The sequence below is a fragment of the Betta splendens genome, chromosome 14, assembly GCF_900634795.4.
Source record: "Betta splendens chromosome 14, fBetSpl5.4, whole genome shotgun sequence".
NCBI classification, from domain to species: Eukaryota; Metazoa; Chordata; class Actinopteri; order Anabantiformes; family Osphronemidae; genus Betta; species Betta splendens.
This window is the reverse complement of record NC_040894.2, coordinates 9282946-9300504: the sequence shown is the minus strand read 5'-3', so window position 1 is coordinate 9300504 and position 17559 is coordinate 9282946. Positions and strand designations below refer to the sequence as shown.

The following is a 17559-nucleotide window of genomic DNA, read 5'->3' as shown; positions in this document are numbered from 1 at the left end:
TGGGGCAATGAACCCCAAAAGTGATGCAAAGCCGAGTTTAGGATTGATATACGTTGCTTAAAGAAAAGTTTGTTTGAATAGTGTACGTAAGATTCAAAAAAATATGTTCACAAAGCTTATGTTACTCTTGCATGATTACATTCTACATAATAAGACCTGTAACATGCTGACTAATATAATTAGAATGACCTTGGACAAGAATACATTAAAACGGCTACGCTTGTTTGAACTGACTACACATTTTCATATTGATGCCCTATGGGACGGGAAAGCGTGTGTGTGTGTGTGTGTGTGTGTGTGTGTGTGTGCGTGTGTGTGTGTGTGTGTGTGTGTGTGTGTGCGTGTGTGCGTGTGTGTGTGTGTGTGTGTGCGTGTGTGCGTGTGTGTGTGTGTGTGTGTGTGTGTGTGTGTGTGTGTGTGTGTGTGTGTGTGTGTGTGTGTGTGTGAGATCAGTGGAGGCGTGCCTCCCTATTCACCCTCTCTTGTCTTGCCTGTAACTGCAGGGGAGGAGCTACAACAAGCTCATTGCCACTTTCCAGACAAAGACAGTGTGAGAATGTGGAACGTGTTTGAGCGTGTGTTGACACTTCGTTCACACCAGACTGATACCCGCACGTGTGCACATTCACAGATACGTAAACAGCTCTCATGGAACCGAACAGAGCTTCCTGATTATTTAATTATGACACAAAACAACAATGACAAGTTATTCAGAAAACTGCAGCTTTTCTTCCAACCAGATTTAACCCTTTGTACTTTCACTCTGTACACAGTCATATATAATGTTGTTCTCTATAACATAGTACTAATATAGTATTCCAACAAAACCCTTTTACTCACAAAGGTTAAAAGGCTTAAGCAATAACAAGTACAAACATATACACTATACTATTGTTGACTTGCTTCTGACCTTGTTTCCTTTCCTTATTCACTCATCACCTCTTTTCACTGCCTCCTCCTTCCTCTGTTCTGTCCTATAAAATGACCTTGAAAGATGCACCGGTGCATTGTGACAAACCGTCCTACCTGCACAAACACACAAGCACGCACAACAGCACCTGAGCTCAGCCCTTGAACCGGCCACACCGACTCCATCACTGCTGCAGAGTGGTTTTCCTGCTGGAGATCTGCTGAATTGATTGCTGTACACAGACATTGCAGAGGTCAGATGTAATGAATCAATCACACACGCATCGGCATCTAGAGCAGCAGCTCCAGCAAACGGCTGCAAGCCAAGGCCACATGCTCTGCTGCCCCGCTTTGATGCAGTGTCAAGCTCAACATTAACAGGACTGGGAGGGATTGGCAAGCTTTTACAAAATGGACTAGAAGAATCACAAATGTGGGAAGTGTCTGAGATTGGGATCGATAACGGGGGCAGACGATTCCGCCAAACACACAAAAGCCAAACTTCCCACACACATGTTTTATGCACAGCATCTCAGGTGAGATGATATTGACCGCATCATATTAGACTGCTGACAAAGGTTGGGTAACAGAAACCTGGACCCAGTGATGCGCTAGACGTTACGCAACAATTGTAGTAAGTTAAAATATCTCTGAGAATACAGGAAAACGGAATCTGCAGACTGAAGATGAGCATCAACCTGATCATCAAGCAGTCTGTCAGGTGACCCCTAAATGTGTGCAACATGCCCTCACTCTGCGTCCTATTTATTTGATCCATCAGTCACTGCTTGTTGCCTAAAGGTGAAGCCGAGGACAAGGTGGCTGCTAAAGTAACTATAGAACATTAAATTGTCCGTGGATTCCTCAATCGGTGCAAAGGAGACATGAGACGATAATAAAGTTTGATCCTCACGTGTGCAGCTGCAGGAGCATCCAGTTAGGAGAAAAAAATCTCATGCTATTTAACAACACTAAACCACTATCAACGGGAAATTGTACAAAAATAATTACTAATAAGGTTCAAACACAGTCTCTAAATAAATAAATAAATCAAGCATATTTCATCTTTTCCCCTACTTTATCTTTTCCTATGATTTATTGAAAAACATCTTTCATTAAAGAGTCTGTTGCAGCAGCAAAGTGCAGGAGCTCACATGCCCAGCAACACGACCAGAGCCTGCACTAAACAAACCCAACCTGTCAGCGCAGTGGATCCTAGTTGGAGCCTGGATAATCTATTCTTGATCATTAGAATCACCCACAGAGACCTGACCTGCTCCATCCATCACACCTCGCTCTCTGCAGCCTGCTGCTCCGCTGACAGTCTGCTCTGCGCGTCCCAAGTTGCACATTACACTATTTTCTTATCTGCAATAACAAACTATCACATTTGCTACGTACACACGGGCAAAATGCGCAAAATACGGGCCTTCGAAAAACAACGCGACAATCTACATTTAGCAAAAAATACATGAGCGGGGCCCGAAGTCCCGAAGCTGAATCAGTGCGACGCTTCTTCAAGAAGCCGACGCTGACCTGCGTGGCGTCGTTGCAAAACATACCCACGGGGAGCGCGACTCACCTCCACGCGTCTCTGGCGCTGATTCGCTGACGAATGTTGGTCAAACGCAGGACGCGTGTTTCTCCTCCACCATCTCCTCCTTCTCTCCTTTCTCACTGAGTGGCAGAGAGAGAGAGAGAGAGAGAGAGAGAGAGAGACGCTGCGGACACAAAGAGGAGGAGATGGAGCGGTGCTGATGCTGCAGCCGTCACCTGGCAGCGCGTCCTGCGAGGTTTTTTAACCCATTTGCGCTCTCTGCTGGGCCGTGTGAGAACGTCTGTCTGTACGAGAGCGTTGGCAAAAAATATGCCTTTTGATTTCACAGCTGTGAACCATGAAAAAAATATATACTGTATAATAATAATAATAATAATAATAATAATAATAATAATAATAATAATAATAATAATAATAATAAATTATTATCTTGGAATCGACAGTTTGCATATTGCTGTGTGTTTGCTCAACTTTTTATATTTTTAGTGCAAGGTGAATATGACTTGTTGAAAATTGAGAGTTTTTGTTTGAGCTTTTCCATCGCAGCGTCGTGGGTCTGATCATACCTGACACCATCAGCAGGTGGCGCCAGACTTTTCTGTGCTTTTCTCTATTTGAATCAACTACAACAACAACAACAACAACAACACACAGAGGGATCTGAAACTTTGAAACTGAACACAGGCAAAGAATGAGGACCAGGAACAACTGAACAAACTGTCTGCAGATGAAGGGCTTGGAATAAATGTCACTATAATTAGTAACTGGATCGTGAGGTTTTGGAAAGCCAGCATTGGCCTGTCATAAGGACCACAATGCACATTTATTTAGCAACCATGCTGACACAGTGCTTGTGAAGTATGTTTTGCAGTTTCGCCCACAACTGCAGCAGCAAGGAAGACAATGCTCCTCTTCAGGGAGTGAAGACTGGACCACAATGATAAACAACAGAATGACAAACAATGGGCAACACAATAAGGAGACAATAAAACACAGGCTGCCTTTTGTGTGTTTAACTAAATGTACAAGTACATCAGAGCAAAATTACAGTTGATGTAGATTATATATTACCATTATTATTGTCACAACAAGCAGCAAATATGCATTTGAGCATGTCACAATGATGGACTATAATAACTGTAAATATTTACAATAATTTCATGTTTTCTTGAGATGAGAGTAGGCATATCTGTGATTTTGGAAAATGTGTGTCCACAAATAAACAGAACCTGTTGGACAGTTCATAAAGTATATTTGTAAGAAGTTATATTTGAAGCAATAATGTAACATCACGAGTCATAGCAACACAAAGGCAGCTCTATCAGGAGCCTGTGGAACACATCTGCCAATATCCCACCATCTGAAATCAAATGCATTTTTCTAATAAGACATTATCGGCTTAGGTTCAGGCCAAACATAAGAAAACAATGTTTTAGTTGCACTAATTATGTAAACACAATACAAGTTAATCACTATTACACACAAAAGGAACAGGCTGCAAAAACTGTTAAAAATATACACATCTTATTTATATACACACACACAGTCTTGATTATTTATGGTAAACAGCTCCCAAAACCAGGACAAGACACTTATAGGGTATATTATGCTACTAATAGATCTGAAATGAAACAATCAGGATGTGATCAGTGGAGACTTGTGTGGAAAACATCACATAGGAACCAGAGACATTTCAAATGAAATTTCCCTGCCTCTGTAATGTAAATAGAACAAGATTTTCTGTTATGCAAATAATTTTCACCTTGCTAATTTTGAATAAAATGAACTTATTTTGGCTAAATTAGATTACATTCATGAAAATGAAGGTGAAAATACATTTCACTGTACACTTTGATTCCATATTGATAGTTTTTACATAAATTCTGTTGTTGTATTAATAATAATAATCAAAGTAATCAGAAATAGTGCACAATATGGCCTCTACAGGCATACGGCAAATGATTGATATGTGCAAATACAATTAGTTTTAATCAATGCATTGATGAAATAGAAAGCTTTGAGTGATGTGATGTACATTGGCTGAAGATAAAGATTTCCTGACATCAGTCATCTGCTTCTCAGTTTTTGCTGGAAACTACCAGCTTGGGTTTATATTAGTCACTATATACATAACATACCTGAGTCTCTGACCACACTGTTTGTGGTTGAGTTGTGAGGGGGGTAAAGCAGGCACAAGGTTTTGACAAGGAAAAGCATGTTCTCTGGTGAACAGTGATTCCAACAATGCTAGGGAAGCAAAACTAAAACAACAAACTAAAAAATGATAACAACAAAAAGCAGGTAGTCAAAATCTACCTGAAAAAATCCTTTACAGGTTTTTACTTAATCGCAAAAGGCTTAATGTTATACATAGACTGAAAGACACATGGGAAGGAAGAGCTGAAACCAAAAACTTCATAAAGATGAACAGTAAAATAAATTCACATCAAATCCAGTATTAGTTTTGGAAGAAATAAACCAAACGTTAGATGTCACAGATGCAAAAACACAGCAGCCAGCACTGTGAAACCACTGTTTAGTGTATTTTATTAACGGATTTCTGTTAAAAAAATACTTAGGCACATTACACAGCCTGTTAGCGAGAAACATTTCTTTAAGGCTTTGGGTTTTCATAAATCGTTGACCTTTCGATGAGGTCGCCTCAAAATGATAAGAATGTTTAATACAAACTGGGAAAGTATCAATGTAACACTTCAGACTTACAATTAGTCCCAGGGAACCTGTAGGAAGCAGCTTCCTGCTGGTCTAAATATACGTGCAGCCGTTGCCTGGTCAACAGACCGGGGTGATTCTATCATTGACAAGCCCAGTGGTGCAGTGTGAGACGTGGAGGCTCCAATTAGTCAGAGAGAACTGATAGAGATCTGCATTTAATACTGCTGCGTGGCTTCTTATCAGCATTATTTAGATATTTACAATGATTTAACAGGAAAGACCACTGCTAAAGACCATCCAGACGCCAGCTGTTACAGAACGAGGCCAGCGACGTTACGTCCCGGAGAAGGAACCCCCACCAGCATGAAGCCACCACCACACGTCACAGTCTCCTGCTATTTAGGAAACAGAAGTGTTTCGTGTCCCCAGTACGAGCTCCCCTTCAGACAAGCGAGAGATAACAAGCACAGGCGTAAGAAGCGGATGGTTGATTACAGATTTCCATCTCTTACTATAATAACCGGTTGTCTTTGTTTAAAGCTGCAGCTGAGGGAAAGTCTCAGGTTTTATGTTAGGTCAGAGTTGCGTAGCGTTACTTTTCCCCTGCATAGAGTCCTGTGGCTTCGGGGAAGGTTCAAATGCACACACACACACACACGCTCTACAAGTCCCTGTCGTCCTCTTCCCTGGCATTAATCCCATGGTGGAGGAAGGCCTCCTTCTCTGGAGACATGCTTTCTGATTCCTGGTCGGGCTTGAAGCTGTTCATCTCTGTGTCCATGGACGAGTGGACCGGAGACGCCTCGGTGCTGTGATGAAGCCCGTAGCAGAAGTAGATGATCAAACCTGAAGGTAGTAAGCAAGGCACAACATCACTGTTTGTGTCATACACAGCAGTCTCCCAAACCTAAATTAAGGTCGACTGTTTTTCAAACGTCCAGTCTGTTGTGTCACCTCATGCCAGCAGGTAAAAACCTGAAAAGGCTTAGAATAATTTTTCCATTTCGTTTTTTTTTGGGTCAAACATACACCGAGGGCCAAAGGGTCAAAGGTCACAGAAAACATTTTGTCGACCCTCTTATTGATCCGTTTCAGCAAATCCCAGCATCTTGAGAATTCTAATTTCTAATGCAGGAAACTAATGTAAACATATTACAACGTATTAATGTATTAATATAACAATATTTAATTGTGCATCAATGTACAAAAAAAACCCCTGTAAAGTATGTGCTTGATAGCAATGCAAGGTTAATACTGTACCTAGAACCATCCAGACTGAAAATCGTATCCAAGTGCCTCTGTCCAACTGCATCATCAGGTAGACGTTGACGAACATGCTGATGACTGGAATGAAGGGCAGCAGAGGAACCTGCACGTGGGAACGCACAGTGTTAAGACGTGAGGCCCGCTAGTTGCTAAAAAACAAAAATCCTAGTGTTTCTGGAGTCGAACCTTGAAGGAGAGCTTTGTCTTGCTCTCAGGCTGCCTCCAGATGATGAAGGTGAGGACGAGACACGCCAGAGAAATGACGCTGAGGCCTGCGATGTTCCACCAGGCGCCCCCCCCCTGCACCGCCGCTATACTGAACAGCAGGATCAGCACTCCTGCACAAGAACAGGAAGTGAGCCAGGCCCCCGGTGCGGCATCGCCGGGTCCGGCGCGGTCACATACCCATGGCAGAGGCACAGAGGTTGACCGCGGAGCCCGACAGCGCCGACGGCTCCGGGTTCTGTGGGAACAGCAGCGTCCTGAAGCTGAAGCGCTCCTCCACGCCGGGCAGGATGCCCATACTGGGGACGCTGATGCCGTCCACCTCCGCCTCCTCCTGGGTGTTTGCCACGTGGTACACCGGGCAGGGCTGATCCGGCTGGTACCTGAACGACAGCACACACCACATGTACCGTATGTGACGCAAACGCACGGCCCGGGTTGGGCCCGAGCCGTGCGTTTGCGCGTCCCACCGACCTGAGCACCAGCACGCAGGCAGCGACCAACGTGTAGGCCAGCAGCGTCCCTATCGACATCAGGTCCACCAGGTCCTTCAGGTCGAACAGGAAGGCCATGATCGCTTGGGAACAAACAAAAACATGAGGTGGAAAGATGAAACATATTCGTCCTGATGCTAGGAACCTGTGTTTCTATGAAAAATAACCGGCCCTGTAGTAAGTGATCGAATTACAGCTCACATCACACGCTGCTGACTGAAGCATGATTTATGAATCCAGAAGGTGACAGGATGCTCTGTATGAATCTGTTCTCTGTTAGGCTGCAATAGTTCTAGGGTCTCTTGTGTTTAGGGCTATGAAAGGTTTTCTGAGAGAAAGTGGCCAACGCTTGAACCTATCAAGTGAAATACTGCATCGTGCAAATGATGGATTGTTATGTGAATAATGTAAACAGATGATCTTTTAACTTTAGTGAACCAGTAAAATGCTTCCAGTGAGCTCTCATTTCACTCTGTGCTTAGACCTTTACTAATAAAACATCACTCAGGCAGAAGCTCCACCATGTCGCCCACACAGACTTCACAATCTCTGCCCTCAACGTTCAAATATATTACAAATATAATCAATTTCAAACAACTCATAAAAAGGTTGAGCAATGGTTAATCCACTCCATTGTCTTCATTTCCACTTTAACAGTTGCTGTCAGACAGATCACACATTTGCAGGCGCTTTCTTTATTGCTGCTTTTACTATTGGCTTCCTTGCCCTCCCTAAACTCCCCTGCTCTAAATATAGGCTCCCTTTACCCCCATGCTTCCTTATTTCACGTTGCCTGTTCATCTTACCAGACATAACCCCGGCGGTCACTGTGGACGTTATGGGGGATTTCCTCTCGCTGACGTGGGACAGGCAGGAGAAGAGCAGCCCGTCTCGAGCCATGGCAAAGATGATACGGGGCAGAGGAAACATGGAGCCCAACAGGCTTGGGGGTGGCGGTGGGGGGGAGGGGAAAACATCAGATTGGGGTGAGAGTTGTAGGCGTCGGGAGAAGGGAGAAGGACGGATTGAAAGAGGTTAGAGGAGAAGAGTGGACGAATGAGGCAGAAGCCGGAGAGGTGACAGGATACTAGAGCGGCTGCACCGCAGAGCAGCAAGGGCTTGGTGTCGATGCCAACATGCCAGAGTTCCACCAAATGGTGCTCAGCATGCTGTCACTCATCATCCCGTATTAAGTGCTTGGTTAACTCCTCATGCACATTAGTCTGTATTTCTTGTCTCACTGCAGCAGGATGCAGGTATAATATGTTTGTGACGTCACTAACCCATGGTATGAGAATATAGGTAGAGATTCTGACTGGTCTAACTGAAGACACCCAGTGATGTGAAACACAAGTGCAGTCAGAGGATCACTATTTATGCTGATTCCCAGCAGTTAAAGTAATTTCCGGAGTATAAGCAGCTAGTTTTTTCACACGCTTCGAACCCCGCGTCTTAAACAACAGTGCGGCTAATTTGTGGATTTTTACCGGCTTCCTTTTTTTTACTGAGCTTCATGCCGAACACGGCCGAGGTGTGTACACCGTGCAGATCTGACTGAAAATTGTACGCGCCCTTAATCGCTGTTGAGAATGTTCAGTGTGATTTTGTTACAGGTGTTACGATATAGCCCAATTACAGGTTACAGGAACTGTTACATTTACCGTAAAAGCTACAAAAACCTTTCTGTCTATCATCTTTTTGTGTTAATATTTCACGTTACGGCATGAACACCTGCAGCCTACCACATGTGTGGTCTATATAGGATAAAAACCTTTTCTTAATTAAAATGTAATGGGTGCAGCTTAAATTTGGGTGCACTCTATAGTCTGGAAATTACGGTAGGACACAGAACGAACAGGCTGGAGTTTTGTCATTTTTGTCATTGTTGCAGCTCGACAAGCAGCATCAGAGATTTACAACATGCGTGTTAGTGTCTCACCTGCTACTATGCCAGAGGTGAGAGTTGCAATAAGCGGGGTTTTGGTGCGTGGGCTGATCCCAGACATGAACTTGAAAAGCAGCCCATCGTCGGCCATAGCCCAGAACAACCGAGGCAGAGGGAACAGAGCGCCCAGCAGGCTACCGGAGGACAGCAGCGTTTACAGCTCAAAGAAGAAGCATCATGCAGGATACACAAATACATTTACACAGCATCGTACTGTGGAGTCAGTATATTAGTGGCATGCAGGACCCTGTTGGATATAAAATCATACATTTGTTGCTTTTTTTTGCATTTAAAACTGATAAAATATACTGATTAAAAATGTCCCGATGCGCCTCATGATGGCGTTTGGTGACATGACTATGTTATACAATCAACATTTTACTGATGGCGCAGCGTATACTTAGCACAGCTCCTATTTTTAGCTAAGGGATCAAATGCACTCTGGAGTTAAATGTACACTCACACGCAGATTTATCCCAGAGCGTGAATCGGAGCCCACGCGCACATTTCGAACTAACGGCGGAGCAGCTGAGGCGCGTGTGACTCCTTACCTGGTGGACAGAGCACAGAGAGACCCTACAGCTACAGCATATTTGGCCCCCGCCCAGCCCACATATTTGAAAGCTACAGGCAGGGGGCTGTTGGTGTCCAGCAGGTAGTACGGCATCATAAGGGTGAGGGCGGCGGAGACGCAGAAGTACGCGACGAAGCAGATGAGCAGCGAGGACACGATGCCGATGGGAATGGCTCTCTGCGGGTTCTTCACCTCTTCACCTGCGATGCAGGAAGCACAACTGTAAACTTACGACTGTCAAATGACTGGAGTAAAAAGTGTCACTTAATGTAAATACTCTAAATATTAATTGGTTTAAGTCTGATAACATTAGTTAAACATTCTCTCAGTAGAGAAAACAAGTGTTTATTAGTCACTAGTTTTTTTTTGTCATTTTAATAAGTCACTTAACAAGTCTTTTTAGTCCCTTGTGGCAAAATTCTAGCAAAAGTGGAACACTAGGCAAAAAGGGAAAGTTTTTTTGTGTGGTATTTTGCAACAAACTGAACAAGGAGCTTATTTTATGTGCAACAACTACTGGGCTATACTATGATTATGCAATAGTGGCCCTAAGGGGAACTGCAGTGAAACCACTTTATGATGATGGAGTGTGTATAGCACTATTCCCACCTCCACCACTCAAACCGACAGGTGAGAGTTAATGACTCCGATTAAAGGAAGGTTAAAGGTCACGGGCATACACAGTCGCTAACAGTCCAGCAGATGTACATGCACAACTCAGTTTGTACGTGTGTTTCTGTGCGTCACGGTGGAAGGCACACGCCGACACAGGCCCAACTTAAGCAAACATTCAGAAAAGAGGGGCAGGAGAATCCAGAGGTCCAGAAAGCAGGCAAACTGGAACACACACGTCCACACTCCTCCCTGTTTTATGGCCCAGAGATCCCAAAGCTATTACAGAGCAATCCGTGTGCGAGGACAAGCCCCCATTGACAGAAGCATTTTTTGAACACTTTCTATCCAAATGTCCAAATGATTTGCGCCCATAGCGGTATCCTTTCCTTCTGAACCTGCCCCTCTTATGTAACACTGCCAAGATGTTTAGACAAGCTCAGGGTTGGAACGGTCCCAACTTCTTATCCAGTTACGCCCCCCCCCCTTACCCCCTCCTCAAACTGGAACATATCCTCCACATAATCAGCGAGCGGGTGTTTCTGGCTTCATCCAGCACTGACCTGTAGTAGCGATGCAGTCGAACCCGACAAAGGCGTAGAAACAGGTCGCAGCTCCAGACAAGACGCCCGACAAACCAAAGGGCATAAATCCACCCGCTCCTAAACTCTCTTTGCTTGGTATGGTTTCTGTCAGGCTGGACAGGAAAGCAAAAAATGTTTTGATTAAACGTTTTAAGCAATTGACAAGCTTAGTGGGAAATATAAGGAACAATATGAATGTGATAGAAGTTAGTGATCACATCCTTACTTGACAGAGTTAATGGTATAATTGTGACTGAGGATCTCATCAGGGTCCAGCTGCCAGTTCTTGAAAGTCCCTTTGACCAGGCCTGAGATCACCATGAACAACAAGACCAGGATGTTGATACAGGTAAAAACCTTGTTCACCATCGCAGACTCCTTGACCCCGAAGGCCAGCAGACCTGAGAAACGGGGAGGACAAGGAAAAGGAAATAAGGGTTGTTCACGCAAAGAGATAAGAACGCCTTGCTACACAGGATGTGCAATAAAACGTGTCAGAGGGTGAGAAGCTGAACTCTAAGACCACATGTTCTCTTGGAGCCAATGAAGTAGTAAAAAACAGGCATGGCGTGTGTGTGTTTTCCTACCTGTGAGGGTGATGATGATTAAAACAGCAAACATGTCTGGATACTCTGCCAATATCCCCGGGGCGTTCATGGACATGTATTCCCTGCAGAAGTTCTCTATGTGCTTCCCTATCAACTCGTCGAAGGTGGCGCTCCACGCCCGGGCCACGCTGGAGGTACCTGAGGTGAGGGGGGGGGGGGGGGGGGGGGGGGCATCATGGTAAACCACCTGCACCTCAACTAAAAGGCAAAACGACATCAGTGTCTTTTCACGTTTACCAATGACGTAGGAGAGGATGAGGTTCCATCCCGTGATGAAGGCCCAGAGCTCTCCTACAGTCACGTAGGAGTAAAGATAGGCTGAACCCGTCTTGGGAACACGGGCTCCAAACTCAGCATAGCAGAGACCAGCCAACACTGAGGCCGAGGCCGCGATGAGGAAAGACAGCACGATAGCAGGACCTGGACAGAGACCGGTCACGGTTACTTCAAGCTCTGAGAGTTGGCCCATATAACAACGTCATATGTTCGCCGTTACCCGAGTTCTGCCGCGCAACGGCGCCCGCCAGCACGTAGACGCCAGCGCCGAGCGTGCTGCCCACGCCCAGCGCCACCAGGTCGAACGTGTTCAGACAGCGGGACAGACGCGAGTCCTCCGAGTTGCAGTTCACCACCTTCACCCTCAGCAACTGCTTCCCGAAACGCAGGAGCCTTTTTAGAGCCATGTCTCACAGGCGTCAGGAGAGGGATGGGAAAGGGAACAAGGTTGACCGGGGTCCACGGGTCACGGGGGAGAGGTCAGAACACCCTGAGGAGAAGCAGAGGATCAGTGGAACGAGGTCACGTGCATAGTTTGCGTGAGTTAAATAGCAGCAGAAAGTCAAAAAGATTCCCTTTCATTTTATTTTGTTGCAAATTCACCAAGTACTTGCAAAACAAATATTGAACAGAACAAGATGAGCAGGTAGACATGGGCCGGGTTAAAAGGGGAGTCGGACGTGTTCGGGCTTTGAAGATGACACCTGCCACTATGTAAATCACCTTCGGTGTTGAAATGTGAGAACATGCGTTCTGGCCGTTTTTCCACATTATCACTTTGCATCGGCTGGACCTGAGCCACGTCTGAGTTGTGCAGCGAAATGCCCCTGATGCTGGCACAGTAACCCGCCATGTGCCTGAGTGAAGGTGTAAATACAGTACGCTTGTATAAACATGGGCCTCGCAATGATTACAGTTGGGTAAAGAGGTTCCCTTGTGCTCACCATAGTCTAAGTAGAACAGTGTTTCCTGGGCTGTTGCATAATGTAACCCAAACCAACAATGTGTGACAGGCTCCTATAGGGACAATCCATCTCAATGCTGCAAGTGTTGCAGACATATGTTATGTAACGTAACACAAGTCGCCAGAGAGGAAGCAAAAAAAACCCGAGCCGCTCAACACAAAGAGAAGCTTGACACAGAAACGCAGCGGAGGCTCGTTGCATTTATCCATCCATCTTCAGCCGCTTACGCGGGGCCCGCTTGTTCCCGGGATTTTCTCCTTTCGGACCCAAAGCTCATAACCATAGGAAAAGTAGATGGAGCAGCAGATCAAGAGCCTTGTCTTGGCTCATAGGACTGATACACTGACAGCATTACAGCTGGCGATGCACAGATCTATCTGTTATTCTCACACCCTGGTTTACCCTCATTCATGGTGAACTCCTCCACCTCCTCCACAGTTCTCGACCTGGAGAGAGCAGGCCGCCATGGTCTTAGGGGGTCCCGAATCCCATCCCAGCTGGTTTTGAGGAGAACAACATCTCTCCTAAATAGTTGCTGAGACGATTCTCTGGGTCGGTCATCTCCTACACATTCCTCTGGGCTGAGCTCACTAACGCTTGATGGAGACAGGGAAAAACGGGAGGAGGGTGTGTAAACGCGGTGCCTTAGTGAGGTGAGTGACTGACGTGCAGCAGCAAAAACATTTGTGGATAATGGCACCTCTCCAGAACCCACTGAAAGAGGACATAGTGACAGGTCATGTGGACGGGGCCGTCTGACCCCATGGAAACTTCCACATAAGGGTAAACTAAGGTGACGAGCATCACCTGATAGCAAAGAGGCTGGATGATCGATCTCTGAAACGTGGCGTGAGACAGAGGTACACGTGTGTAGATAATAATGAGGTACAAAGAGTATAATGGCTATTTGCAGTATTCTAAGTTTCAAGCATCACCAGCCACAGCAAGCTTTGTTGTCATTCAACGAAGCACTAACAGAATTATTGAGGATGTAAAAGTAAATTGCTGGACAGCAGCGAGGCCTCTGAGCCTAAGCTCGTTCAGCGCAGATAAATGAGCGGCTAATTATTACAGCAGCTTGTGGGCTATTATTGTAAAACCCACTTAGTTCATTAATAAAAGCTTAAAAGCCCGGGGGCGATCATAAAGTGCTTACAGGGGCAAAGACACGGACGCACGCACATAAACACAGCAGAACCATGTGACCATTCACCTTAAAACAAGGCGTGTACAGCCAATATTTCCATTTGTGCAAGTGATGATAATTTAAACAGAACGGAATCTGGCAGATTCAGGCAGAACCTCTGTGTGGAGCAGGAAGTATAACAAAGCTAATGCAACAGTGGCACTAACCTGGAGGAGCTGAGCTTCAGGTTGAACAGACGCTCAGAGAGAGATCAAACACGTTTGTTAAGTCTTCCTCGAGCTGCTGTGGAGACTCCACAAAGCTTGACAGCCTTTTTTTTTGGCTGAAATGGAAACTGGAGGAATCACATGGCACGGCTATTCCAAGCAGCGCGCGCGCACACACACACACACACACACACACACACACACACACACACACACACACACACACACACACACACACACACACACACACACACACACACACACACACCCCGAGTGGAAAGGAGCTGGACGGCCAAGAAAACCCTCACAAATGGATTTGTTATATTAATACATCAAAATCTGCTTGACATTCAACAAATTCAAAGTTACAGCGAATAGGAAATGAGCAGCTTAGTGTGACACAAATGCACTGCAGCAAACTCTGAGTCGGTGACTGCATCCCAACAAGCCTCAAGCACCAAAACGCACATTTATTTGCGCATGAATCCGTTTTAGAACAAAACTGAAACAAGCATATCATTTCCTATCGTAGCGTATGCGCACTGTCACACCTACAGGATCCAGTCAGTCAGGATAAAAAAAGATTTGGCTGAGTACGGTGCATGTAATGTGAACAAAAAAAAAAAAAAGAGGCAGCAAGTATCAGGGGTGTGTGCGGGTGTGTGCTTTAGCAGCCAATGGGATGAAGCGAACACCCTGACATGGTTTGACATTTAAAAGACCTTTTCACATATCAATCATTTATAAAGGAGTCAATTAGGGGCAGGATGAATAATGGAAGAAATAAATTTCACAAGTGCACAGGAAGAAAAACGAAGCTAAGACCCAGACTTGTTGCCATGGCGACTCCATTCAGACATTTCTTTCCTAGAGCTACTTTGTCCCGTTGGCCCTTCCTGTCGCACCGTCATTCAACTTCACTGCATATTGTTGGAATACGCGTCGGCCCATGTTGTTCTAGCTGCTAACACGGTGAGGTGACGGGTTGTTTAGAACTTCTGCACATACACTCACTGTCACTGGTATTGACTGTGTTGACATTTTCCATCTGGTCCCCATTCCACGCATCACTGCGCCCACATGACGTTCAGCCACTCTGCCGCGTAGCCTACAGATAACATCGCAGGTCCCCAGCATCGCTGCCCTGTGATTCCGTGTCCTGGTGTCATCTTAAAAACGCTGCCTGTGACCATGAACGCTGACGCCTCTAAAAAAAAAAGTGATGCTGGCGGTTTCACGCATGCACCGGCGAGTCACCTTCAAATACAGGAGAGGAACGTCCAGCGTTGTGGACAGAAAACAAATATATACTAATAATAAATAAACAAAGCTCTGCTCCAACCCTTTAGAACTACCAGTAGACAGCACGACTCTATCAAATTTACAACACGGTCGCTACAGTAGACCTGGACTATAAAAAGATTCATAGTCAGTCTTGCAGCAAAGCTTGGAAAGTGCCATTTGCCTGTTGCCCCAGTCTAAGTAGGCAATTAAGTATTTGAGTAAACAAATGACAGACCTTCAACCTCCATTTATATTTGTTCAGACGGCCAGTGATAGAATGGTGACAAAACACTAGGGTCGTTTACTTTTAGAAGGCAGTAAAAGAAAAAGCAAACTTCAGAATATCCTGCTTTCAACTCTCTCATGTAACACTGTTTAATTTGCTTTCTGATGCAGTATGTGGAGGCCTGATTGTGGCAGAAACCAGCTGTGTGTGTTTGGCTCAGGGCATCGTTCATTCTAAAAATGTGCGTCTCTGCTCCAGCTACTAATCACTTCCGTCAGCACGGCAGCACACTGGGCCGAGGAACCACTCTTACTTGTGGCTGGAGAAAGCCCGGGTCTGTGTTTTGTACACACGCCGTCTGCTTACAGCCACTACAGATATGCTGCATTTTTCCACACTGCGCTGAAGGTAGTGGCAATTGTTCCATCTCACTGTATGAGCAGATGTAAACAGAAGATACCGTTATACGATTGTTCAGAAATTAAATTTAATGTTAATGTTGCTAAGCCTGAGGTTTAACTAGGAAGCCTTTTCCAGAATCCATGACAGCGCAGCAGCTCGTCTGCCACTGACCCAGTTTGAGCCCAGCCAAAGTTAGACCTCGCAGACGTGGTCCGGACATCAGGATGTAAAAGGTCAAGTCTGTTCACCGAGTCCCTCTGGAACCATGTTTTCACACGAAACGCAAAGCACAGTTGTGTGATAAAATAGCTGTTACTAAAACCCCCTTCTACTGACTTAAACGTTCGTTTACAAACCAGCAGAACCACGCGGAGGCTTATGCCCTGTTTGGCGAGCAATGCAATTATTTACCTCCCTTCAAAACCGGATCACAGAACTGGAACGCGTGTTTACACTGTTGTGCATAAGTAGCAAATCAAACAGTTGCAGTTTATTGCTATTGTTATTATTTATTTATAACGGGGGCCGTCAGATGCGTTTCTTTCCCATATTTGATCAGATCTGAGGCTGAGGCCGCCTGTGAGTGCAGCGGGGACACTTGCTGCGCTCACTCCACTGCGGACTGCGTGACCCCCCACCGCCCCCCTCCACCGCCCCCCTCCACCCCAGGCGTAAACCTTTCGAGTCCAGGGCTGCGCCAAATACCTCCCCAAACGTCTCCCAGACGCCAGATCGCTCACGTGTATCAGGCACCGCCGACGGAGCTACTCGCTAAAAGCCCTCTCAAGGTTATTCCAGTGGCCTCTCGCGTTGCATGATCTCCGTTACAGAAAATGCGTTCGGACGAACCGCAAACGCGGGATCACCAAACGTGGTCGATAAAGCGCTGAGATGCGGGTTTCGGGAACGGAACGCACCCCGTTCATTTGCGGGTTCCTCGCCGTTTGACCCCGGGGCTACAGACGTGTTGCAGGAAGCGGCAGCTCCGCTCGCTCGGACCCGCAGCGCGTTTAAAATGGGGTCCGAGGGAAAACGAACATGTGGTTTACGGCTCGCGCGAACTCCACGTCTTTGTGGACTCGCTGAACTTTACGCACGGAAGCGCAACTCCCTCAAGTTTACCAGGAGATCGGCGATATTAGACGAGATAAGGTCCACTTAAACCCGTCGAGCGTCTGTTTGCACGTGGATCGGTAACAATGAACGCGGAGAACCCGGGGGGAGTTATTTACCTTGTATGTTTTCTGCGGGAGGGCATGAAAAAAAGTTCTTCCAGGACAGGGCCAGCTCCTCGAATAATAAAAAAAAAAGTCAAACTGTAGAGAGCAAACGAGTGCAGTCGACGTCCAGACACCGTGAGCAGGGTCGCAGGTCCTTCTTTACAGATGGCAAACACAAGTTAAGGTTTGGAGCAGTTCAACGCGTGCAGACGGGAGATGAGCCCCGCCCGCAAGTTGCGCAATGACCATCAGCTGAAACTGTGTTTGATGACATAGAGCTACAAGTGGCAAATGGAGATCAATGACACGATTAAACGCACACGTCCCATCTGACAAATATTCAGTACTTCACTGCAAGTACATTAGTCTGTAGGTAAAATAT

General features: G+C 45.8%; 2 protein-coding genes across 6 annotated transcripts in view; both read right to left on the bottom strand.

Annotated features, from left to right (window-relative positions):
• Nucleotides 1-2651, bottom strand: part of mtus2a (microtubule associated tumor suppressor candidate 2a) — a 28655-nt gene extending 26004 nt beyond the window's left edge. For both annotated transcript variants that reach the window (XM_029173403.3, XM_029173405.3), the window contains exon 1: nucleotides 2492-2651. The gene's annotated coding sequence lies outside the window, so the exon portion shown is untranslated. The remainder of the gene's footprint in view (nucleotides 1-2491) is intronic.
• Nucleotides 2652-3465: 814 nt separating this feature from the next.
• On the bottom strand, nucleotides 3466-17407 carry slc7a1a (solute carrier family 7 member 1a). Of its 4 annotated transcripts, none has more exons than XM_029173928.3 (13): nucleotides 17190-17407; nucleotides 11948-12217; nucleotides 11689-11871; nucleotides 11431-11589; nucleotides 11070-11244; nucleotides 10823-10956; nucleotides 9625-9847; nucleotides 9068-9207; nucleotides 7109-7211; nucleotides 6815-7017; nucleotides 6596-6747; nucleotides 6404-6512; nucleotides 3466-5989 (listed from the first exon to the last, which is right to left on the bottom strand). In XM_029173928.3, the coding sequence occupies exons 2-13, from the start codon at nucleotides 12132-12134 to the stop codon at nucleotides 5805-5807; spliced, it is 1953 nt and encodes a 650-aa protein (XP_029029761.1). In that variant the 5' UTR covers nucleotides 12135-12217; nucleotides 17190-17407; the 3' UTR covers nucleotides 3466-5804. The 4 variants fall into 4 exon arrangements, with proteins under 4 accessions (XP_029029761.1, XP_029029764.1, XP_029029763.1 ...); XM_029173931.3 differs by lacking the exon at nucleotides 9068-9207 and adding an exon at nucleotides 7935-8071 and having other exon boundaries at nucleotides 17190-17405; XM_029173930.3 differs by lacking the exon at nucleotides 17190-17407 and adding an exon at nucleotides 16875-16893.
• Between the last annotated feature and the right edge of the window lie 152 nt (nucleotides 17408-17559).

Excerpts from the sequence above, each read along its gene's own strand:
- slc7a1a (XM_029173928.3), bottom strand. The coding sequence starts at position 12,134 with ATGGCTCTAAAAAGGCTCCTGCGTTTCGGGAAGCAGTTGCTGAGGGTG. Across the intron at positions 11,872-11,947 it reads CGTTGCGCGGCAGAACTCGG|GTCCTGCTATCGTGCTGTCT; the intron begins GTAACGGCGAAC and ends GTCTCTGTCCAG. Across the intron at positions 9,208-9,624 it reads CTCTGTGCTCTGTCCACCAG|CCTGCTGGGCGCTCTGTTCC; the intron begins GTAAGGAGTCAC and ends GTCCTCCGGTAG.